Source organism: Pelodiscus sinensis, chromosome 19 (genome assembly GCF_049634645.1).
Source record: "Pelodiscus sinensis isolate JC-2024 chromosome 19, ASM4963464v1, whole genome shotgun sequence".
Lineage (NCBI taxonomy): Eukaryota > Metazoa > Chordata > Testudines > Trionychidae > Pelodiscus > Pelodiscus sinensis.
In genome coordinates, this window is record NC_134729.1 from 16115357 (window position 1) to 16140114 (window position 24758).

Here is a 24758-nt window from a genome sequence, read left to right on the forward strand (position 1 = left end):
CTCCTCCTTATGACACCCTTTTAGATACCTGAAAACTGCTCTCATGTCCCCCCTCAATCTTCTCTTTTCTAAACTAAACAAGCCCAATTCCTTCAGCCTTCCCTCATAGGTCATGTTCTCTAGACCTTTAATCATTCTTGTCGCTCTTCTCTGGACCCTCTCCAATTTCTCCACATCTTTCTTGAAATGCGGTGCCCAGAACTGGACACAATACTCCAGTTGAGGCCGAATCAGCGCAGAGTAGAGCCCTTTGCATTTGTCTTTATTAAATTTCATCCTATTTATCTCAGATCATTTCTCCAATTTGTCCAGGTAATTTTGAATTATTACCCTATCCTCCAGATTAGTCGCAATCCCTCCCAGTTTGGTATCATCTGCAAACTTAATAAGCGTACTTTCTATACCAATATCTAAATCGTTGATGAAGATATTGAACAGAGCCGGTCCCAAAACAGACCCCTGTGGAACCCCACTTGTTATGCCTTTCCAGCAGGATTGTGAAACATTAATAACTACTCTCTGAGTACGGTTATCCAGCCAGTTATACACCCACCTTATAGTAGCCCCATCTAAGTTGTATTTACCTAGTTTATTGATAAGAATATCATGTGAGACCGTATCAAACGCCTTACTAAAGTCTAGGTATACCACATCCACTGCTTCTCCCTTATCCACAAGACTCATTAAACTATTAAAGAAAGCTATCAGATTGGTTTGACATGATTTGTTCTTTACAAATCCATGCTGGCTGTTCCCTATCACCTTGCCACTTTCCAAGTGTTTACAGATGATTTCCTTAATTACTTGCTCCATTATCTTCCCTGGCACAGAAGTTAAACTGACTGGTCTGTAGTTTCCTGGGTTGTTCTTATTTCCCTGGCTACGTCTACACTGGCCCCTTTTCCGGAAGGGGCATGTAAATTTCACTAGTCGTCGTAGGGAAATCCGCGGGGGATTTAAATATCCCCCGCGGCATTTAAATAAAAATGTCCGCCGCTTTTTTCCGGCTTTTAAAAAAGCCGGAAAAGAGCGTCTAGACTGGCCCCGATCCTCCGGAAAAAGTGCCCTTTTCCGGAGGCTCTTATTCTTACTTTGAAGTAGGAATAAGAGCCTCCGGAAAAGGGCACTTTTTCCGGAGGATCGGGGCCAGTCTAGACGCTCTTTTCCGGCTTTTTTAAAAGCCGGAAAAAAGCGGCGGACATTTTTATTTAAATGCCGCGGGGGATATTTAAATCCCCCGCGGATTTCCCTACGACGACTCGTGAAATTTACATGCCCCTTCCGGAAAAGGGGCCAGTGTAGACGTAGCCCCTTTGTATAGATGGGCACTATATTTGCCCTTTTCCAGTCCTCTGGAATCTCTCCTGTCTCCCACGATTTTCCAAAGATGATAGCTAGAGGCTCAGATACCTCCTCTATCAGCTCCTTGAGTATTCTAGGATGCGTTTCATCAGGCCCTGGTGACTTGCAGGCATCTAACTTTTCTAGGTGATTTTTAACTTGTTCTTTTTTTATTTTACCTTCTAAAATTACCCCCTTTCCACTAGTATTCACTATGTTAGGCATTCCTACAGACTTCTCAGTAAAGACTGAAACAAAGAAGTCATTGAGCATCTCTGCCATTTCCAAGTTTCCTGTTACTGTTTCTCCCTCTTCACTGACCAGTGGACCTACCCTCTCCTTGGTCTTCCTCGTGCTTCTAATGTATTTATAAAACGTCTTCTTGTTTCCCTGTATTCCCGTAGCTAGTTTGAGCTCGTTCTGTGCCCGTGCCTTTGTGTGACTCTTCTCTCTAGGGGGAGCGATTCATTGATGTGAGGGAGGGAGGGAAGGTGTGAGGGAAGCCTAGCCCTTGCAGGGAGACTGGAGGGAGCTTGGAAAAAACAATGGGGACTTGGGGCAGCCTGTGGATGAGGAAGCTTTGTTGTGGTCAGGATGGTGAATGGGCAGGGGAGCTTGAGACAGCCTCTTGGGGGAGAGGTCCCGTCTAGAGCAGCCTCCCATACTCTGCCCTTTACTTCCCTTCCCATCTGCTTTTCCCTCAACCTATGAGCCTCCTCCATTCTGTTCTCCTCCTTCCCTGAGCTGTCACCTCTCCGCTGGCCACCACTGTTTTTATCTCCTCTGGTTGGGCCGTGCCCGCAGCAGGGCGGGCACTGAGAGTGGGGAAGGAAAAAGGCCCCCTGTCCTTAATGCCAATGCCCCCACACTCTCTGGATGCCGACTGATCTCAGAGGTGTTGGGTAGGACCCTGGGCCGCCTTGCAAGCTAGCTCCGTGCCAGGCTGAGTTGTGCACCTGGCTGATGGGTACTTGGAACCTTCCCTGTCATGTGATGCTTCTGCATTCTCCCTATCTATAAATGCCACTGCTTCCCCTCCGTGCTCCAAGATCACCAAGTCCCTTCAGCAGCCCTCTCACAGGACAACCAGAGCCTCTAGAGAACAGTACAATGGCCTCATAACACATGCCGTGATCGGAAAACCTTGGAATAAATAGGGGAGGGAAGGGGATTGGTCACTGGCCTTCAGAAATGACAAAGCAGCTTTCCCATGGGCTTCTCAAAGGATGCAGGGTGAAATGAGAAGTGATAGGGAGGCAGTTTCTCCAGTGGATGGCCAGCGTTTTCAGACATGCGCAGAGGAGTGGCACTAATAGGAATTCTTAAAACTGGTGCTTAGCTGCGCCCAGACTGCCTGAGCACACAGTGCAGGGTGGGTTTTTCAAAAGTGCCTTTGCAAAGTCCCTGCTGTGCTCTGAACAGAAATGCCCATGAGGCGCATATTCACTTATGTAACTGATCACTGTACATATGCCAAGGAGGCCTGTATCGTCAGTGGGGAGCAAGCTTCTGGAAGATCTGCCTTTCTGTCTTCCCCCTTCAGCTCATCACACATGTGCTGGTGGATGGCTTTGGGTGGAGCCTGTGGATCTGTCTGACCCATGCCTCGGGTGAAGAATGTCCTCAGAAGTGGACAGGCCCTTAGGAGGGTATAAATACCTCGACCTCTGGCCCTTTGCTTGCTGTCTTCTTTCCCTGAGATGGCTCATGAAGCTCAGCCCCAGCATGGTTAGATACGACACCCTTTGGCTTTCCTAGCTCTAGCCGAATCTCAGCTCTGTCTTTCCTTCCCTGTGCTAATCTGCAACTGCCTCTGTAAATCCAGTCTGTCTGTCTTTGTCCATTCATGTCTGTCCTCCTCTTGTATGGGTGTGCAGGTGAAGGAGAGGGTCCTCTCGCTGTGATTTCTGTTTTCAGCTTGACACAGACTGCAGAGCAGCCTATGAGCAAACATTGCTCAAGATTCTTAACCTGCATTTCCTGATTTAGAGCTTGTCTGCACAAGAACGTTACACTAATTTAATCCTGAGATGAGTTTAAACTAATGGAGTGCGCAGGCCTGTGCAGGCATTCTTACTTTGCTTTGAGTGCTCTGGGAGAGTTTGCAAAAGCGACAAGGAGTCCTATAGCACCTTATAGACTAACAGATGTATTGGAGCGTAAGCTTTCGTGGGCAAAGACTCACTTTGTCAGATGCATAACGAAGTTGGTCTTTGCCCACGAAAGCTTATGCTCCAATACATCTGTTAGTCTATAAGGTGCTACAGGACTCCTTGTTGCTTTTGCAGATCCAGACTAACACGGCTCCCCCTCTGATACTGGGAGAGTTTGTTTTCTTTTGTTTTCCAGGTTAGTTTAAGATGATTGAGAGCAGGTTTATGTAAACTCAAAAAGCCTGAAATCAATGTCCATCCAGGGATGTATAATGAAATCAGTTTGAAAATATGATTTAGCTAAACCAGGTAGCATCTTCCAGTGTAGACATGACGACCTGTGAGGACCTGACCAGCCCTTCAGTGTCCCAGTCCCTTCTGAAAGTACAGTTTGGCCAACTGTTCTGACTGACTTTTTAGTGTTGAGGAAGTGTGTAACCAGCTCACAAGTACAGAATTGAATACACTGCTATTGTAAAATGTAGACTATTTAAATATAACTCTTATGGTCTGATTTTAAAATCATTAAAGCAAGGCAATTCAATTAAACTAAAATTAATTCATCCTCCTGAAGAACTAAGTTAGCACCATCGCCTGGGCAAGGGCACCCTATTTTCTGAGACACCTGCTCTTTATGGGTATAGGATTTAAAAATAATAAACTTCATGATTTCAGCTATTTCAATCTGAAAATTAGGTGTTGTAATTGTATGGGTCCAGACCCAGAAAGGCATTCTGGGAGAAGTGGCAAGGTTATTGTGTGTGGGGGAGGGGAGTTGCAGTACTGCTACTAAGATGCTATGCTTTCTCTTCTGCACTGCTGCCTTCAAAGCTAGGCCCTTATCAGGAGCTGCCATTCTCCGGCTACCCAGCTCGGAAAGCAGCAGTGCAGAAGTAAGGGTGGCAATACTGTGACACCCTTAAAATAACCTTGCAACCTCCTGCAAATCCCTTTTGGGACAGGACCCTCAATTTGAGAAACACTCCTCATCTCTGTGAAATCTGAATAGTACAGGGTAAAGGCACACAAGATACTAGATTTCACGGTGGAAGAACAGATTGGTCCATGACATGTTTTTCATGGCTTGCAATTTGGTAGAGCCCTAGACGTACTATATTAAAGATATCATTCTGGTGTTTGGATTTTTGTTTAAATTGCTGTTTATGTTGCAAAGTTTAATCTTACTGATCTATGCTGTGCCTGCAGAACATGCACAAGCATGTAATGATGTATGCAAACTAGGAAGCTGACCTTACAAATGACAATTGTGCATACATGCACACATTCATTGATGCAATTGTGTTGTTTTGGGCACCCAGAATAAACCTTTATGACTGATAGTTCAGGCCCTATTGTGTAAGTATTAAGTACCTCCTGCATGGTGCTGTCTTTGTGGTCACACTACACCCATCGCCATAGTATGTGAGCATCTTAAACATTCAAAGGAATATGATGTTTTCCATTCCTTTGGCTGTTGAAATATGAGTGCCCTCAGTTCCCACTGACTTTAGCAGCTTGCAGGCAGGGGTGGCAGGTTTGTGAAATTTTAGTGGTGCCCAAAATGCCCAGAGCCTGCATCCCTCTCCCACTCAAACTAATCTCTTTCCCCTCTGCCCCGCCTAAGGCTCTGGGTGCAGGCTTTGGGCTGGAGCAGGGGACTGGAGGAGGCACAGGCTCTAGGATGGAGTTGGGGATTGGGGTGCAGGGTGCAGGTTCCGGGAGGGAGTTTGGTGCAGAAGATATGGGATGCAGGTTCTGGGAGCAAATGTGGGTGCAAGAGGGTATGAAGGGTGCAGACTCTGGGTGCTGGCTCTGGGAGGGATTTTGGGAGTTAGTGGGGGAGGGAGTTTGGAGGCAGGACTGGGGGTAGTGGGAGAGTGTGCAGGCTGTGAGGGAGTGGGGGTGGACAAGGAGGTGTGGGGACCATGCTTTCTTGGGGCACCCCCCTCTGGCAGTAGCTCTTGGAGTTGTGGAAGGCACTGCTGTCTGCTTGCTGCCCCACAGTGCTCTCCCTCCGTGCATCCCCCTGCCCCGCCTGCCACCCCTGGAGGCCCCCATCTCTGGGACTAAAGCGACCTCCTGTGCTCACTCCCTGCAGCCTGGGGGGCCTCTGTGCACAGGGGCAGCAGGTGGAGAGCTTGGGTGGAGCCCAAATAATATGCTGCCAAATTAGAAATTTGCATTACGCTAACTTTGGAGGAGTTGAAAATTCTGCATAAACTCAATAACATCAATGATTCCTTGCCCTGAGGCCATCCGCAGCACTCACTCTCAGAGACTGTGAAATGTGAACTTATGGCCGGCCTCTCTTGCATTAGACCCACAGTTTAATTTGTGTATGACACAAGCCATTTCTCTTAATGCACTTCCATCGAGATAGTTTAATTATCAGTCCAAAATTGGAACATTAGTTCTCAACATTTTTCAGCTGAAACATAAGCAAGTCTTCATGCCACAACAGAAGAACCGCATAGCTGTGGGAACGAAGCACCGCTGTGTTTTTCCATTGCATAACAGCCTTCAGGAACATATGAGCCGGCAAATAGTAGACGAGCTGCATAATCATGGCACTGATAAACCAATTGAATCTCAGCCACTGCCACTAGGGAGGTTTAATTCAGTCCCAGTATTCTTGCCTTTTAAACTTAAGTGGCATTGGAACAAACATATTTGATCCAAGTAGGAAATCACTTGGAGCTTGATGTTTATTAGAGGTTAAGACCTTGGAAAATGAAGTCTGTATTAGTCTGCATGACAGTGCAGGACTCGTGGCAGGCACGGTATACACAAGGGCTTGGTATCTGAACTCCACTACTCTTTTGGACATACTCGAGTATATTTGTTATTATGTCAATAGAGATGGTTACTACATTGTGCTTCATTAGCACATGCTCCAAGGGTCCCTAACTCTACAGAGATCCTTAAAGGACTTCACAGCTACACAAAACTGCACAACTCTCACAGCGGTGTGCCTTGTTTCCCATGGCAGGTGTAGAGATTACTACAACATAGAACAGCCTTCATGGGACTGATACAAGGAAGAGAGAAAGCACCATAGTCGCTCAGCAGGTGGGAGATCACTGGCATGAACTCCTCACCTCACCCTCCCAGGAATTTACAGGTCCATTCCAGGCACTTTCTATGCCTGCCTAGCCACCATCAGGTTTACTCCGGGCAGTCCAGAGCCCGTGTGAGGGGCACAGAGCACCCCACCATTTCCTCTAGCAAAAGGTGCTGTCAGTATTTATATTTGAGACAGGTGATCCTGACTTCATATTGATGGAGTTTACTTTTTGCACCCAACTTAAGGATGAGTGTGGTGCATCATATAATTCAGTATCTGATGAGGTGCTTAGATGGCATGGTAATGAGGGGGCGTGTAAGTAGCTAATAGGAGACCTCCTTTGATGGAACTAAAAGAACTGATTGTAACTTGGTTGATATAATTTCATGGTGTATATTAAACAACCATATGAGAACTCTTCACACAGCTATGTAACTGAAGTGTGTGTTCCAGGATGTGAGCTTTCAAGCTCAGAACTAAATCCTGCTCCTGAATCTGGTGCAGGGGACGAAGTGGTGAACTGCCAGATGCATGTTTAGCATGGAATTGTTCTGTCCCATCAGAGCAGGATGTCGCACAACACATGTTGCTGCGGATGGTACATATGAATGTACTCAGTCAAAACCTAGGCTTATCCCTTTTCCTGTATACCACACCGCTTCAGAGCACAGTACACAGCCATGCGTGGCATGGAGGCATTATGTTTAAAAAGGAGAAAACCAGTTGCCCGTATCCTACTTAATTAAGATAAGGAAGTGCAGGATTTAGCCCAAATACCACAACAATGGAATGTACATTTTCCAACCTTGCAATTGTGTAGTAACTGACAATACAATAAATCAGTGCCATAAAAAGGCCATTAATGATTCAGTGAATGTGTTCAGAGAAAACGCAAAAGTTCATTCTCTAGAACAGATCATCAGTCTCTGGTTATGAAACTTATTAGGAAAGGCACTAGTGCTTTCCCTCTGAAAAGACAGTATCAAGCATGTGTTTTTAAAAATAAATTTCACTTCCCCTTTAACAATATTCCACCTACATACTTGAAACACCATTTTAAAAAATCCCAAACACATCATGTGTTCAAAAGCTGCTTGAGAAACGCTGAAAAGAATGTGCCTAATCAAACCCAATAAATTTGATAAATCAGTGAAGATTTCATTTTAAAAGTTCTGTTCTTAGTTACTTCAACTAAGAGCAGCATTTGTCTCATGCTCAGAGCAAAATTTGACATCTTTAGACAATATAATGAGCAGCTTGCAGATATATTTGTCTATAGACACAATACACAAGGAAATTCCTTGTATAGGGCCCAGTTTCATTTACATTTAGTGAATTCAGAGCTTAAAATTAGCCTGTTGTGTCATCTAGCATCTGTGTAATCCCCAGTTAAATAGCAGATACAGGTGGAGGGGAAGGGTGTAATCTGCTGCCACAAGTATACAGGTGATGAGCTAGCATTTCAGTGAATGATACTGCCTTCTGACAGGTGAGAGATGGAGAACCCAAAGAAATAATGCATGAGCTTTAACTCTGAGTCATGTTACCCTTCTCAGTGGTAGCCAGATACTGTTTCATCTACCACTCTGATCACTTTCACACTGTCAGCTTGTGCTTTCAAATGTTGAAATAATTCATATACCTCAATAGCCTGCTAAAAGGTTTGGGGGAAACTAGGTTCTCAGAATGACTGAAACCAATCAAGCCCTAGGGTTCTGGGGCTTGAGTTTCTGCAAGAAAACACAGAGATGCTGGGATTCTAACCTGCATTAGGACTCCTTTTTTTTTTTAAAGGAAACTGGCACCCTCATTAGAGGGTACTAAAAAATATAATTGATGTAGACAAATGGACCAGAATACTATTTCATTTTTAACAGATTGCAGCTACAGGGAAGTGACTCATCTGTGCTAATCTTTACTTGAAAAACTGCCTCCTGATCAAGTCTAGCTTTGCAAAGGAGAACAGAAAGAAAAATTATGTTTATTGCTCTGCCCTAGGACAGCACACTGAGATGTGCTTGCAAGGAGGGATGTTTGTATAAATAAATGTTCATTCTTGACTGTGGAATGCAAGCTATGCTGCAGGGTTGGAAACAAACCACTGTGTAAAGCAGAGGCCAGGATAAGGGAAAGACAGAGGGACTGCAGGGAAGAAATTCACATTCATTTTTAGCAATTTAGGAGAGTTTCTCAAGGACTTTTGATATTTTTAATTATGCTGTCGAGTCTTCTCCAAGAGCAAAAGTCACCCTTTTTTCAGGGGACTAAAGAGAAAACAATTAAGAAACTTAATGCAGACCAATGTAATGGTGGCGGTATGGGAGACCTAGCTTCGGCACAGCTTCAGAGCTCATGCTTTGCGGGCAAATGGACCTCAGATGCATTGTACAAATCCTGTGCGAGGGATAGTGGATTACTAGAGTGTTAGGGCCCAATCCTGTAAATACTACTAAGATAACTACGTGAGTAGTCCAATTGCATTGAACAAGGCAAGGAATGGATGAGTTCATGCTGTTGCTATTTGATCAGAGAATTTCCTGCAAGGCTGGGAAGCAAAGCTTTGCTATGTTTACACAGGCAAAGTTAGGACCTGTATCTTTGCAATGGAAAAAGGCCGAAACTAAAATTTATTTTTTTAAACAAAATATTTAATTCTGCTGGAAAGCATTTTTACAATTTAAAAATCATAGAAGCTACAGTGTTTCTTTGTTTGTGATCTTTCTACTAGCCTTGCTAGTGCACTTTTCATAGATATGCCATTGAGAAGGACTTGATGAAATACCCACTTACCTTCCTTACTGTATATATACAGGGACATAGAAAATATTGTAGATAGTGTATATATTTCAGAGATGTGTGTGTCTGTTTATTTGTGAGTCCGTCTGTCTGCGAGTCTGTTTGTTCAAAAATTTCTCCTAAACAGTACTAGGTAGGACCACCAAGTTTGGTTTACAGCTTCCTTTTATCTTAACTTAAAGCAAAGTCAGGGTTTGATTGTGCCAAGAAAGCGGGATGTGCCTGAAATTCGATTGTTTTCCATAACACAGAAAGGGGGCTGATAGGAGGGACGTGATACTGCAGAGTGACCACAGGGGGCAGCGAACACAGGCGGTAGCTATTCTGCAGAATGACCACTGGAGGCAGTAGCACCAGGAAGGGAGTGGCCAGCTAGGGACAGGGCTCACCATCTTGCTGGCCACCAGCCCAGGTAAGTGGTTCTCTTATCCCAAACCCTTCCCCCACTTGCTTTGGTCCCAGTGCTGGACCAGAAGGGGGGGAGGGAGAAAGCCCCACTAGCTCCACCCCCTGGAAGCAAAACTGGAGCTGGGCAGTGCATCCGCCTCTCCCCGCAGGCTGCTGCTCCCAGCATTGCTGGGCTGTCCAGAGTGGCTGCGCCCGGGATGGCCTGTGTACCTCTGCCCCCCTGCACCAAGCCCAGGGAGCATCGGTGGGAGGCCTCCGCAGCCACAACCTGACCCCAGGCCAGACCCAGGCAACACCAGATAAGTCTTCTAGTATAAAAATATTATAGTTCCTTCTATCTGGCCTGATTCTGGTTAGATCTGGCAGTGGACTAGAATGCACTCCACTTTAGGTCTGAGTACAAATATTACCAAATAGTAAGGGAGCAGTTTTGTAAAATCCCATTTAATAGGTTAATCGGTTAAACATAACGTAAAAAATTAAAGGTGGGCAAGGGGGCATTAATGAGGCAGATAAGGTTGAGGCTTCTTGGTTAATCCATTAACCACTCACATTCTTAATACCTACTCGAAGTAACTGAAGTACATTGGGAAGATGCCACTCTTTGAGTGCTAATGAAGAGAAGACAAGGGCAGCTATGGGTGCTTGTACAATATATTCAGTTTAATAGGAACTTTCATTGTATTACAGTTAATGGAAAGTCACAGAGGAGGTATTCAGCACCTCAGCATAAATCAGTCATGAAGGGTATGAATAATTTAGTGATAATCCACACAGCATGTGCTATATGCAAATTCAAAAGGGGCAGTATCTTGAAGCCAACAATTTTATAGTTTCATTTCCTTCAACAGATAGCAGATGCATGACAGTGTAGTAAGCAGGAATATTCAAACAAAATCATGGAAAAAAGACTTTAAAAGGAGCTAACAAATTGCTTTTTAGCAACAAGACATTATTTGAAAGAGTTGAGACACTGCAAAGTGGGGGAACACTACTGTATATTAGGTCACCATAGCAAGGTCAGCCTCTAGAAAGATGCTTTTTGTCCAATGTAGCTTTCCACAACACAGTTATAGGGTTCCACTGAGATGAAAAATGGGGAAATAGCCATGAAGGACATTAAGGGTATGGGGAAGGAGATGGGCTGAAATTATTAAAACAAAATTGAGAAAAAGAACAATGTCAGACAGAGGAGTTAAACTGACCCATATCTAACATGAAAACCAATATCTGTATGATCTGGATCAGTCAATAACAACGTTAATTCCAGTACACATACATTTGCTGCCATTTATTAAAATAATAAAAAAGTTGTGGGGCCAGAAGCCTGCTGTTATTTTGTTTTCTTCCATACCATTATCCTGTGAATGAATTTGGCACATCAGGGTGCATCTACACAGCACCCTAAACTCGAAATTGCGTATTTCATTTTTAATAGCTTATTCTGAAATTTGGTGTGTCTACATAGTGCCAAATTTTGAAATAACGTGCTATTTCAAGACATCCCTTAGCCCTCATGGAGCAAGGTTTACCAGGATGTCAAAATTAGTACGCTCATTATTTAAAAAAATATTTTGAAATAATGGGCGGCTTGTGTAGACATGGGGTAGCTATTTTGGGATACCATCCGGAATCCCGAAATAGCTGTGCAGTGTAGACATATCCTCATATATTTTAAATGTCCCATTTGCATGCATTGAAATGACTGGATCAAATTAAGAAAAGGTTCTGGTTCCAGTGCACTAAGGCATAGTACCATTAAATTTTGATCTATGGAATTATTTTAATTCCAACACACACAAAAGGATACTGAAATGCACATTACAAGGGGCACACTCAATCTGTTAATATGACTCTTTCATAAAACTGAAATGAATATTCCCAACTACAACCTAACTTGGAGGGGGCATGGGCAAACAATATATCAACCCACTCAGAAACCTAGCACTGCGTGGTAGAAGAATTTTCTGAATTCAACAGCCAGGAAATGGCTGGTTCATTCTGCACAGGAAATGAGTCACCCAAACGCATCCAAGAGGAGCAATGAAGACAGGAAAGAACTGAAACAACATGAACTGATAAGGACGAGAATAGCATAGACCAGTGGTTTTCTACCTTTTTTCATGTGTGGACCCCTAAAATTATTGAGGTATAGACCCCTTTGGAAATTACAGACCTAGTCTGTGGAACCCCAAAGGTCTGCAGACCACAGATTGAAAGCCATGTGTTCTGAGATACAGGCAGTCCCCGGGTTACATGGATCCGACTTACATCAGATCCCTACTTACAAACGGGGTGAGGCAACCCCGCACTAGCTGCTTCCCCCCAGCAGACCAAGGAGATGCAAAGCTAGCGCCCCTCCCCAGCAGACCAGGGAGACGCAGAGTGGCTTTTCTCAGCAGACACCTCATCTTGAGAATAAAGGACTGAGGGAAGTGAGGTGTGGGAGAATAAAACTGAGCTCTGGAGAAATGTTTGGCTAGAGTTTCCCCTACAATATGTACCAGTTCCGACTTACATACAAATTCAACTTAAGAACAAACCTACAGTCCCTATCTTGTACGTAACCCGGGGACTGCCTGTAATGACAACTTTTCACAGACCCATTAAACATAGTCTGCAGACCCCAGGGGTCCATGGACCATAGGCTGAAATCTACTGGTATAGACAGCGCTCTCTCATTTTGTAACAGATTAAAAATGGGGAAGAAAATAATCACTAGATTCTGTAATTAAACTTGGAATTTTCATTCACTCAGTTTTATTCACACAAATTATATCTTGGTCTGATTTGACATCGTCACATTAACCCCTACCCCACCCAAATCAAAATTTATAACGGAAACACTAACGGACATCTCCAGTATAATGCTTGGTGGTCCAGTAATTAAGGCCCTACTTGAATTGCAGGATGATTGCAACTGAGTTGCAGACATGCCATAGAAAATTGCTGAAAAGTAACGATGGATCTTATTATTTGGAGTAACAAAATCCATTATTACTTTTCCATGATTTTTCACTGTCTGCCTCCTGGAGCTGAGCACCAAGGCTCCTGCTGTCAGACACTGGCACTGAGAGCAGGGGCCCAAGTCTAAGAATGGGAGTGCAGGGCTGAGGGCAGGGTCCCAGAGCTATGATCAAGAACATGGGCTGAAAGTAGGAATGTTAACAGGTAACAGATATTTGGTACCCAAAATGTAGCCCCCCCACCTGTGGCCCACTGTGGGTGGAGGGCTGCTCCAGCCCTGCTGGGCCCCCATACATGTGCTGGGAGCTGGGAGCCATGCGTGGGTCCGGAAGCAGCAGCCCCACACCTAAGTGGCGCCAGAACTGGCAGCAGCTGTCGCTTCTAGACCCAAGTGGGCTAGGGACGGGCTGCCTTACGTGGGACCAGAAGCAGCCGGTCTGGAGCAAACCCTGCTCGTGGCATGGGGAAGAGGGGGTTACTCCAGCCCACGTGCCCCCATTTAAATCAGTTAACTAGTTAAACTTACCATTTAATTGATGAACTAATTCAACTGAATTTTACATCCCTAGCTGAAAGTGAGGGCTCCCCCAGTTGGGCACGCAGGGCTAACAGTGGCTGCTCAGGGCTGACACAAGGGGTCCCGCTGTCAGCCCCAGGGCAGCTAGGGCCCTTGCTGTCAAGCTCATGCATGCAGGGCTCCTGCTGTTAAAGCCTAGTATTATGGATTTCCATAATATTGCATGTTAATGCAAACATTAATAGCGCTGTTATTAACTGATCCCTGAATAGGGCTGCCAGCTGGTTTCAACACAAATACTGGGCACACTTGACATTACATCACAATCTACATTACATCTTATTTTCTCAATTTGTTTCCCACACAGAAAGCTAAAATACTGGACTGTCCAGTTCAAAACTGGACTCCTTGCAACCCTATCCCTTAAAGACAAGTAGCAGGATATACCAGCTTTCGGCCAACAAAGGAATTCCATTATAAAAGTCTATTTTAGGGAGTTCTTAACCTGGTTATAAAAAAATTCACTCCCTGTTGACACTTAATATCAATATAAGGGTCTCAATTCCAAACCCAATTAATTTAGTAATACTGTGTTGTTAGCTACAGTTACAGAATGCAAGCCCGCTATGAATTTATTTTCATTTGTAATGCTTCTGTATCCCCAAACTGTTTGAGCCAATGGGGAAAATCCTCCAGTTTCTAACAACCTAGGATTCTTTTGACTCTGTATCTGAGATACATGTAAAGAAAAAAAAATCAAACACTTGGGCTATGTCTAGACTGCAAGTCTCTTTCAAAAGAGGCTTTTTCGAAAGATACTTTCGAAAAAGCCTCTTTCGAAAAAGAGCGTCTAGACTGCAAGCGGAACTTTCGAAAAAGCAAGCCGCTTTTTCGAAAGAAAGCAGCGAGTGAGTCTGGATGCTCTCTTTCTAAAAAGCCCTGTTGGCATTCAAGAACGCCTTTTTTCGAAAGAGCACTTTCAAAAAAAGGCGTTCTTCCTCGTGAAATGAGGTTTACCGCCGTCGAAAGAAAAGCCGCGTTCTTTCGATTTAATTTCGAAAGAACGCGGCTGTAGTCTAGACGCAGGTGAAGTTTTTTTGAAAAAAGGCTACTTTTTTTGAAAAAAACCCTGAGTCTGGACACAGCCAAGGTGTATTTTGGCAGGACTGACAAAAATACAAAGATACTTCTACCATAGAAATGAAACAGTAAAAACAATATTTCTGTCCACCAGATCTAAACAAAGGATTTTGAGAGCTGTTATATCGTGAATCATGCACAAAAGAATACTCTGGCATCCTAAATTGCTGCAAAAATACAAATTTGGTTTAAAACAAAACAGTCATGTTAATTGGAGGTCACTTTTTCAAAAAATATGGGGGTTATGTTTTTCCATTTGTGGAAGGATAGAAGTGCCTTGGGGACGATTTTAAAAACAGTCAGAGGCCTCTTTCCTTCAAATACTTGCAAGCATGCCTCCACTGGGGCACGCCCTTCCACCCCCATTTACTGCTGTGACTAGTTCCACTGATTTCACAGCAGTAAAGTTATATAAATACATGTTTGTGGGACCAGGACCTAAGACACAATTATAAACCATGATAAGGATAAGGAAAAAAATAGAAAGTGACCATGGTTTTTTTTTCTCCAGCGAATTATTTAGGATGTTATTATCATACTGTGCATATCTGTATATATTTGAACACAGGTGACCTTCCTGGACAGAGAACAAGTATTTATTTTCGTTTATCTTGAAAATCAGAGCTGCTGCCAGGAAAGCAACGTGGTGGGGGCTGCTGGTTTGTACAGAAAATATTTGCATGGAAAAATTACCTGCACAAAGCATTGAAACCCATTTTTTAAATACAGGAGGAGGAGTGGGGAGGGAGAATTTCTGTGCAGAATGTGTTAAATTCCACAGAAGATAACATACAGGCAAGGTTTAAAGAAAACCTGGGTGTGTCTCCCAAAGAACCTTCAACCCAGACATGAACAACCACAGGGGCCGAAGGGTCAGGGAGAGGCTCTGTAAATCAGGCAGGGCTCCCTGCTGGTTTGTACAAAAGGGGATGAATCATGCTGAAGTTTTGCCTATTTTCAGCTGGTGGCTGTTTTTTGTTGTTGGTGGAAGGAAGGTGAGGCAATTCCTTTTTCCATTAAGTTTCCCAGGGAATGGATTTTTAAAAAATGCATCATATTTGCTCTAAAGAAAAGCTGTATATTACCAGAAGCTTCAGGGGGTAGCTGAGTTAGTCTGAACAGGATAAATCTTAAAAACAACAAATAGTCTGGTAGCACTTTATAGACAAACAAAGTATGTAGATGGGATCATGAGCTTTCAAGTGGGCTGTGCCCATGAAAGCTCGTGATACCATCTACATGTTTTGTTAGTCTATAAGGTGCTACCAGACTATTTGTTGTATATTGCCAGATGGTATGTTTACTAAATGCACTGATTTTCTTTGTGAAAAGAAAAAGACATGATAAAAGGATTAAAAAAACCAAACAATCTGAGGACCTTTATTACCTGATGAACACCCTTACCAGTGCATGCCAAACAGAACAAATGAGTAGCGGAGTAACCTAGGACATTTCATAATCAGACCTCCTTGTTAGGTTGTCCACAGGATGTACCAACTTGTAATAAAGTGCTGTAGGAAGAACTCTGGTAAAACATTGCTGAAAATCAATTAATTTTATATATTTACAGGAAATCTGAGAAGGGGTGCATGCCATTAAATAACACATTTTGGTTGCATTTCATTAATTCTTTCTGTCTTTTATAAACCACACAATGACTACGCAAAATGTGGCTTGGGCAAGCAATAGTTCCTTAATCGTGGGTGCCCATTTTTGTTCACTCTTTAAATACATTTGATAAATAAGGGGGAAATATTTGTATATGCTATAAATGGATTTGTTTGTTTTAATAGTTATCAGTAAATTAGGTTTATTTTTTACAATTTATCAGTGGAATTAGTGCTCATGAGATTTCACTTGCTAAGTTGTTGCTTTTAAGTCTTTCCATATTGTGAAATAAAGATAATAATCCTTTCTTTTCCCCCATCCTTTAGATATGGCTACACTACAAGCACTACAGTGGCATATTTCAGTGATGTATTTCAGACACTACAGTGACAGGTTTTTTTTCTGTCACTGTAATAAATCCCCCGCCTCCTTTGATAGGTGGAAATTAGGTCAATGGAAGAATTCAACCTACCTGTATGTAAACTGGGGGCTAGGCTAACCTAACTCCACTGTATAGGGTGTGAAAATTTTCACAGCTCTGAGTGAAATAACCTAGAATGATCTACATTTTAGATGCAGATCAGGCCTTTGTCATGTTAGAATTTAAACTCTCTGGAGTACAGTCTGTGCTTCTAACTTTTAGCACCTAGCATAACATGGCTTTGATTCTAGTTGAGTACTCCGGGAACTATTTAATACAAAAAAGTATTAACAAGTAAGAACTTACCTTTTCCCCCACCTCAGGAGCACAGTGATCAACGTGTGAGGAAAAGCAATGGTATGCTCCAACACTTTCGCAACATTTTTTACCTTTCTTTCAGTCCAGCAGCAGTAAGAAATGCACTTGTGGAGAACCTGATCAAGTTGCCTGGAATCAACAACCTCCAGACTTGAATTTGCTTCAAGTCTATGCTAGACTATTTATATAGATATAAACTGTCATTACAGGTTTCAGAGGGGTAGCCAGCTTAGTCTGTAACTGAAAAAACAACAAATAGTCCTGCAGTACCTTAGTCTCTAAGGTGCTGCAAGACTATTCATGTTTTTTTAAGTTTTATCATTACAGCGGTAGCGATGATGGGAGTACTAATGTAGACAGAGTTCAGATGTTTCTACCCCGATATCTTCTACCCTAGTGCTTCCCTTTTGCTACCAACAGTGGAGCAGTGTTGATGGAAGTGCAAGAGTGGGAAGTTTTAAAGAAAATGTCTAATGTTGAACAGAAAAAGCAAAGGAAACATTATACTAAAGGTTCTGTCTACACAATGATCAGAAATAAATTAGTTACAACACCCTTTCAAACCCAGTTGTAACCAGTGCAGCTCTGATCCCAGGGCAGATGAAGTATTTTATTCAGTGCTGCATAGGGTTGCCCGGTGTCCGGTTTTGAACCAGACAGTCCAGTATTTGAACTTTCTGTTCGGGAAACAAATTAAGAAAATAGAAATGTTCAGCATTTTCTAAATAAGATGTAATGTAGATTGTGATGTAATGTCATGTGTATCCAGTATTTTTGTTGAAACTATCTGGCAACCCTAGTGCTGCAAAACCTGGTTTTCAGAAATCTCTGATTTTCTCTGACTGATGGCGTTATTACAGATCAGAACAATGAAAGTGAATTGTTGCTAGAATTCCAGATGAACAGGCATTACCCATATTTAAACAGAATGTATCATTGGGTTTACAGAAGCATGCTACTGTAGAGAAGAACAAGCTAAAGAAAGGAAATCTTATAAATAAGTTGCATCATAAAAGGTTTGTAAGGGGGAAGAGGATTTATTATTATTGGAACTACAGTATGCACTAGGGGACCTGATCAGAGCCTCCTTTGTACTGCACATAGGGCAAAGTAAAAATGCAACACCTGTCCTGGAAAGCTTACAATGGGACTCCACTTGGGCACAGTCTGCATGAATCTCTCTGTTGGAATGGGACCTAAATACTCACAGCAAGACTGAAAAACAAGTACTCGTGGGGTGGTGGAAGAAAGGCATCAACCACTCATGTGGTTATGGGGTAACAGAGATTTTGGTCAAGGAAACTGAAGCAACCCTGGATCTTGTGAAGAGAATCCTAATGGGCAGGACCCACCTTTGTAAAATATGACCATGCTTTCAAAGATACATAGAACAATGCTCTGCCCAAAACTCCAGCTCCAGTTACAATAAAGTGGATTCAATTATAAAACTGTAAAAGAAGTTAAAATAATGGGGTGTGTGTGTGTAAAAGTCGATGAGCCGCCTTTAAAAATGGATACATCTGTGCTCCATGTGCAAGTGGCTACAATGTACCTTTTGTAACAGGCACATGGACCTTTCAGCTTCCTGTCCACACTCAGGATGGCCGCCCAGGGAATGAGGCCTTTGCCCACATTCAGTATGGCCGCCGAGCGTGGCCTTTGGACTATTTCCCCATACTTAAGATGGCTACCCGCTGCATTCGCCACCCATACTTAAGATGACAACGCAACAGGCACGTTGGAAAAGTTGCCCATAACCAAGATGGCTGCCCAGCGTCGTTAATGCCTTTCCTTGCCCGTATTCAAAATGGCTATTCAGGGTGGCCATGGGCTTCCTACCCGCTCTCAAAATGGCTTTCCTAGACAATGCCAGAGGCTCACCCAATCTCGCGGCGCGGTCGCTCTTCACCCCGCCCCTGGCCTCCCGTGCAGCCAACAGGCTTCGCAGCAGCCGTCCCTGACTCCGCCCCCTGAGGTGACGGATCCCCACCCGTGTCGTCAGGCCGACAAGGGCGGCAACCAATGGGGTGGTGGCGCGGGTGAGGCGGGCCGGACGCCGCCGCCATTTTGTGAGTCTATAACACGGAGCCGTTGGGTTCGTTCCTGCTATTCCGGCGCCTCCACTCCGTTCCCTGCGGGTCTCCTCTGTGTGCAATGGACGGGTGAGTGCCCGCCGGGCCGCGCCCCGCCACGGGCCGGGAGCGGGCTGCGGCCTCCCTGGGCCGGGGGGGCCTCGGGACCGGCGGGGGGGTCGGGCGGGGCCGAGCGTGTGGGGGAGCGTTACCTGAGAGGGGTCCGTTGGGCGCGCGCGGGGGGGGGGTGCCCGACTGGATCCCCCCTTCACCGCCGCTTCCTGCTTCCGTCCCGGGGTTCCCCCCCTCCGCGTGAGGTGGGGGGGTCACAGAAAGGGGGAGGGGCGGTGGCCCCGGTGCCTCCGCTCCCAATGTGGGAACGCGGGCGCGTGCCTCGTGCGGGGCGTTCGGCGCTGCGCGCGCGCTCGAAACGTCTCCCCCCGCCCCCCGCCGAGGCGCGTGCTGCCCTGCACCTGGGGGGCGGGGGCGCGCGCTCCCTCCTGGGGGGGGTCCCTAACCCCCCCCCAGCTCCGCCGCGCTCCCCGCACGTGCCCGGGGCGGCGCCCCCGCTCACCTGAGGCCTCGCGCCGGGCGGGGCTCGCCGCGGGAGCCGCCCTCGTGGCTGGGGCCGCACCCAGCCTGGCAGCTGCCGCGCCGCCCCCGCGGGTCGCGCTGCCGGGGCCCGGGCCTTCCCGGCGCGCCCGGACGTGTCGCTGGGCTCCCACGCGCTGTCATGCCTGCAGGAGCGGGCAGGGCTCGGCCCCCTCGCCGCGCCCGTGCGGGGCTTCCTGGCCAGCCCCCCCCTCCGCGCCTGTGCTGCTCACCTGGTGAGGCGCTTCCAGATGCGGCGCTTGGCGGAGACGCGGCTTGACAGAAAATGAGCTGGTACTCCTCTGCCTTGTAAAGAGAAGAATGTCGCTAGGCAGTCAAACATTTGCTCCTTCCAACCCCAGTATTTAAATATCCAAAGCCTGCCATTAGAGAGCCTACGTTTAATGACTGGACTCATAAAGAAGTTTCATTCACAATACTCTTTCTGAAATGGTTCAGTCTGGTTCCTTATGTGAAGACTATCTTAGTTTGCCCAGGAAATTCTGTTCAACTTGTTTACATTTTTAATAAATAACTGCTCAACATGTGGAATTGTGATAAGTGTTTTCTGTAAATTTAATGATGTGAAACTTCACTGATTTGAAAAACTATTGTTTCTTTCTACTGCTCAAGGTAGATTTGCAGGAAAGCTGGCTTGGTTACATAAATTAAAATATTCATACCGTTATAACTTTTAATGAAGTGGCAATATGAGCTGAAGCCTAAAATGTTAATCATTTGTTGTCAGTTAAAATCCCAGGATGTGGTTCACTTTCCTTGCAGAGCCTAGCTGCTGTCTGCTGGGTTTGTGATGAAATGTGGGAAGTTTCTTTCTTCTGGAAACTGTTTCACATCTGCACAGCTAAGTGCCCATGACCTTTTGTAAGTGTTGATCGTGCTTACAATTCTGCTTAGTTGCATTCTTTCTTAAATTGTTTTTGATGATCTTGTTAAAAGATGCGCAGAAGCGTGATATGGTAAAGATTGCATATTAGAAAATTGCCTGAAAGAATACCATCCCAGATGGCTGTTGAATTTTCTGTCCGTTATTCTAAAAAGTTTTAATCTTTCTATGTGAACGTAAATTTTGTTCAACTTAATGGCTTATCCTGTTTAAAAACTAGGAGAAAACTTGGTAACAGATTTGGTTGCCTGGACCAGTGAAACCATATCGAGAAACCACAGTTTAAGAGTATATGCAAACTGAAAATAATTGCATACTTTTAAAAATAATCTAAAAGCTGTTGGTGTATTGTGTGCGCTTCATGTGGCCTTAGTTATCAGATGGATTCCAAAGATATCCCAGAACCAAACAGTTTTTGGCAAATAAAAATGCTTTTCTTGCTGGATTATTTTAAATACCATTCCCTGTAAAGGCTACTTTATGTAAAACATTTCCTGTGTTTGAGGCCCTCAAGAGGAACAGGAAGCAAGAAAAATTGCTCAAGGATAACTTGGAGAGGCTGAGAAACTTAATGCCTCTTTTTTTCTTTTTTTTGGTCTTTCTGGGAGGTATTCTTTGATTCAGGTGTGTAAGAAGCACTCTGAACAATATACATGGTATTTTTTTAAACTGAAGAAACAGCAGCATGTTAAATAACTTTGGAGTGGTTACGTGCAGCAGTATTCAGTTGGATTTTCCAGTGATGTACAGATGGGTTTAATTACTGCACTAAAGCTCTCCCCCTCAAGATAAAACAAAACCCATCTGTCTTCATTGGTGACTCTGAACACCAGTGGGATTGTAAAATCCTGCAGTCTCATACAGAGTTTTTTTTAATAGCAGTCTGAGCTAAAGAAACCATAGTGTAGTTTTCTGGCAACAGCCATTGGAATAGATTGTGACTCCAGCTGTAAATTGCTGGGTTATGATGACATGGCAGGCTGGTTTTGAGGAGGAAGCATTGGAAACTCAGCTGTTTTATGCTAGTATAAGGCATTGTGTAAACTGTTGAAACCTGAATGATTTTGTAATAAATGGAAATAGTGTATACTTACCTGAAAATTACTGAAATGCAAGGGAAGATATATAGCAAATATAGGTTGTGGTAGAACTAAATCCTTTTGAATTTTAAAATGTTTCTTGACACAAATATGATTACTTTTTCATATTGCTGTGCAGGACATAGTAGAGTGATCCTGTGGCACCTTAGAAATGAACCAGAATATATAGAATCAGAGCTTTTGTGGGCAAAACCCACTTCATTAGATGGAGTGGATGATGATCATCTGATGACAATATTTAGGTTAGTCTCTAAGGTACCACAAGACTACTCATTTTTAAAGTTAGACTAACACAGCTACGTCACTGAGATTTTGTAGGACATACAGAATCTAGCTTTAGATGTTCTTTGTGATTCAGTAGCAGGTCATGGCAGATCTATTGGTTTGTGGCTGCAGGATCTTGTACTAGAAAGTCTGACATAAGAATTCAAGGTTCATGGTATGATGTGTGTATCCTGAAGGACTAGAGAGCCAATGGGTCTGTGCTGGCCAGCTTTATAGCACTTTACCATATTTTGGACTTCCCAATAGGGATGTCAATGTTTAATCAGTTAACTGGTGCGGGCTGGAGTAGTTGCTTCAGCCCTATGTGGGTGATGGCCCCCCACTCACCTATTAGACCTATTTGAAATCATGGGATGGGAGCCCGCCCACCTTCTAAAAGCCCCTCCCCAACCTTATGGGAGGGACACTGGACCCATGTTCAATTGATTTCTTGGGACAAATAATGACTAAAGGATCAAGAAGTGCGGGCTAGAAGTTCAAAATAAGGGAGCCGGATGGGGACACCGAGCAGAGAACCCTCACCTATTAGATAACCAGCTGAACAATATGGTTAACCATTTAAACATGATTTTGCATCCTCATTTCCTACAACCCAATTACCTCAGTTATGCTAGAGAACTTCAAACATACTGAAGGAATTCTATCTCCATCTTGAATGTTTACAGAAAAGGTGTAAATGATGGTAATAGGAGTATCTTATTACTGTACTTTGCACTGTAGTCTCCATTTGGCAGGCTAGTGACTCTGTCAGAGTTGCTATATAAGATCTGACCTGTGGGCCATTTAGTCCAGTTTCTTATGGTAGCCACTTTCATATTCTTTGGAGGAAGGTATAAAAACCCGATGTAGGCAGAGGTGGAATAATCTGTACCCACCACCAGGTGTCATCTAGGTTAAAAAAATGGTACATCTAAACAGGGATACAAAACCTGCAGTTGACCTGGGGTAGCTGACTCAGGCTTTCAGGGCTCTGGCTGAAAAATCACTGTGTAGACGTTAGTGCTGAAGCTGAAGTCTAAGTTCTGGGACCCTAGGTGGATGGGGGAAGTAAGCATGTAGAGTTCCAGAGCTCAGACTCCAGCCCTGTGTGGATGGACCCCAGTAGATTGACACATGCTCTGATGAATGAGGTTTAATATTCCTTACACAATTTTAGTTATAACAATATTCTTAGTATTCATAAAACCCTGAGAAATCATCTGTTTTGCTTTTTGTGTGCAGTTCCACTGGTGCTAGCAATGAAGGAAGTGCTACTGTAAACCAGGCACACACTGTTTTATTCAGGTATAGAGGAGGCAGTGATATAAAAGCCTGTCTAGTCTGTGCAAGCAGTTCCACCATTCTACCATTTTTAGGGCAAATGGAGCTATTTTGGTGAATTCTAGAATAGTTATTAAACAGTCTTTGTAGAAATAACCCCTCCTCCTGAGCATCAACTCACCTGAATTCTTTTGCTATATATTTATGCCAGCTAGATAGTCTAATTATAAAGTTTTGTTTTAACATGTTCTAGACATGGATTATATGGACTATGCTAGTGACTGTAGGAAATTAATTTTGACACTTCTTGCTGTGACTTGGCACTTGGCGGTACACTGTTTCTTACATTCCTGTGAAGAATATGGACTTTGGTATCTCTATACTCCTTTCTATGGTTCACTGACAAAAAGGGCAACGTTCCACTGTTAGAAGTAGAAGTGGTGCACATTCCTAACACTTTGTGGCCTTGGGTCTTCTCAGCTTAACTTTTTGTCTTGTCCTTGGCTCACTTGCGCAGATGGGTGCACTTTGACAAGCTTTTTTTCCCTTACTGCTGGATATTTGAGGCAAATCTATCTAACTTAACCTTCTTCTTTCTTTTTTCTACAGCATTGTCCAAGATATAACAGTTGGTACAAAGGTAGGCACTTCTCACTTTTTCTCTTTTTACACTTGCTCAGCATTTGACCTAATTTAGTGTTAGCTGTGAACTTACTAAAAATTAACTCTTCCATTTTAAAGGGTCTGTTTTCTGGTCCTACATCTCAATTGTTTTTAACTGGAATGTTTATTTAATTTTCATATGTTTAATCAAGTCATGGCTTTATTTTTACTCTGATGTCCAGTGAGCAGAAAAACTTGTAATTGTCAGACACAAGATGTTTTTAGAAACAGAAAATAAACTGTGTTCTGACAAACTTGTGTAGTGTCCATATTAATACATCATGAAAGAGAAACTGGCAGTCCATAGGATTGAGCGTGCTAAAGTTACTTCATGTCTTTGTGAATCGCCTGTTTGCTTGGATGTTGCAATACTTTTACTGCTAAAATAAAGAGCATTTTACCTCTTGATTTGTATCTCGTGAGTACAGTAAATACAACCTTTACCCTTTAGTGTCTGGTTTTGAAAGTGCTGACAGGAACCTCCTTATCAAAAGTATATGGCTATAGCCTGCTGTTCATAGGAAGAAATTGGAATGTTCAGGATAGACAGCACTCCTCAGCTTAATTCATAGCCAGAATCTTAATTGTTAATCCAAAGAGTTAAATTGGACATGTGGCAGAATGTGAAAAAAGTTGAATTGTCTGGTGAAATGATGCGGTTTGGGACAAGACTAGGAATTAAATTGAGCTCAAGAATCATGGTGAGACTGGTAACTTATTTAATCTATTTTTATATATTGTCTTGAGCACAGAACCATTTTTTCTACATGAAATCTAAAAGCACTACAAGGAAGCTATTAAAGGGTAGCGTCTTTCAGATCTAGAGAATGTAAACTGACCACTAGTAATTTTACAGCTGAAGGCAAGTCTGTTAAAGTTCTGTGTGAGCAGCAGACGTGGAGAAGAGATATTTAACATCTGTATGGGAGAAGTTACTATTTGTGCTACAGTACTTAAAACTTTTATTATTAAAAAGTATAAAAATAACATTGTCTGGTTTCTGCTGTGACCAAGTTTATCCTGACTTTCAGTCTGTCTACAGGGAGGAGTTGATATTTTGAGCGAGTTGTTATGCTACTGTGGGGAAGGGGGAGAGAACTTGTTTTGATAAGAATCTGTTAGTAAGTCAGTCATCTTACTCTAGTAACTC

At 43.6% G+C, this 24758-nt stretch overlaps 2 protein-coding genes across 7 annotated transcripts in view; one reads left to right on the plus strand and one right to left on the minus strand.

Moving 5' to 3' along the window:
* LOC102448720 (uncharacterized protein KIAA1958-like) overlaps positions 1-19939 on the minus strand; it is a 39479-nt gene extending 19540 nt beyond the window's left edge. The window contains exon 1 of one of the 3 annotated variants that reach the window (XM_075902614.1): positions 19630-19939. The gene's annotated coding sequence lies outside the window, so the exon portion shown is untranslated. Of the gene's footprint in view, positions 1-19017; positions 19317-19379; positions 19492-19629 lie in introns of those variants that run through there. The other 2 variants (XM_075902615.1, XM_075902613.1) reach the window with 2 other exon arrangements.
* Positions 18766-24758, plus strand: part of PTBP1 (polypyrimidine tract binding protein 1) — a 46029-nt gene continuing 40036 nt past the window's right edge. Inside the window, exons 1-2 of one of the 4 annotated variants that reach the window (XM_075902617.1) lie at positions 18766-18895; positions 23555-23585. In XM_075902617.1, the coding sequence (XP_075758732.1) occupies positions 18888-18895; positions 23555-23585 (39 nt within the window). In that variant the 5' untranslated portion in view covers positions 18766-18887. Of the gene's footprint in view, positions 18896-20192; positions 20279-23554; positions 23586-24758 lie in introns of those variants that run through there. The other 3 variants (XM_075902619.1, XM_075902616.1, XM_075902618.1) reach the window with 3 other exon arrangements.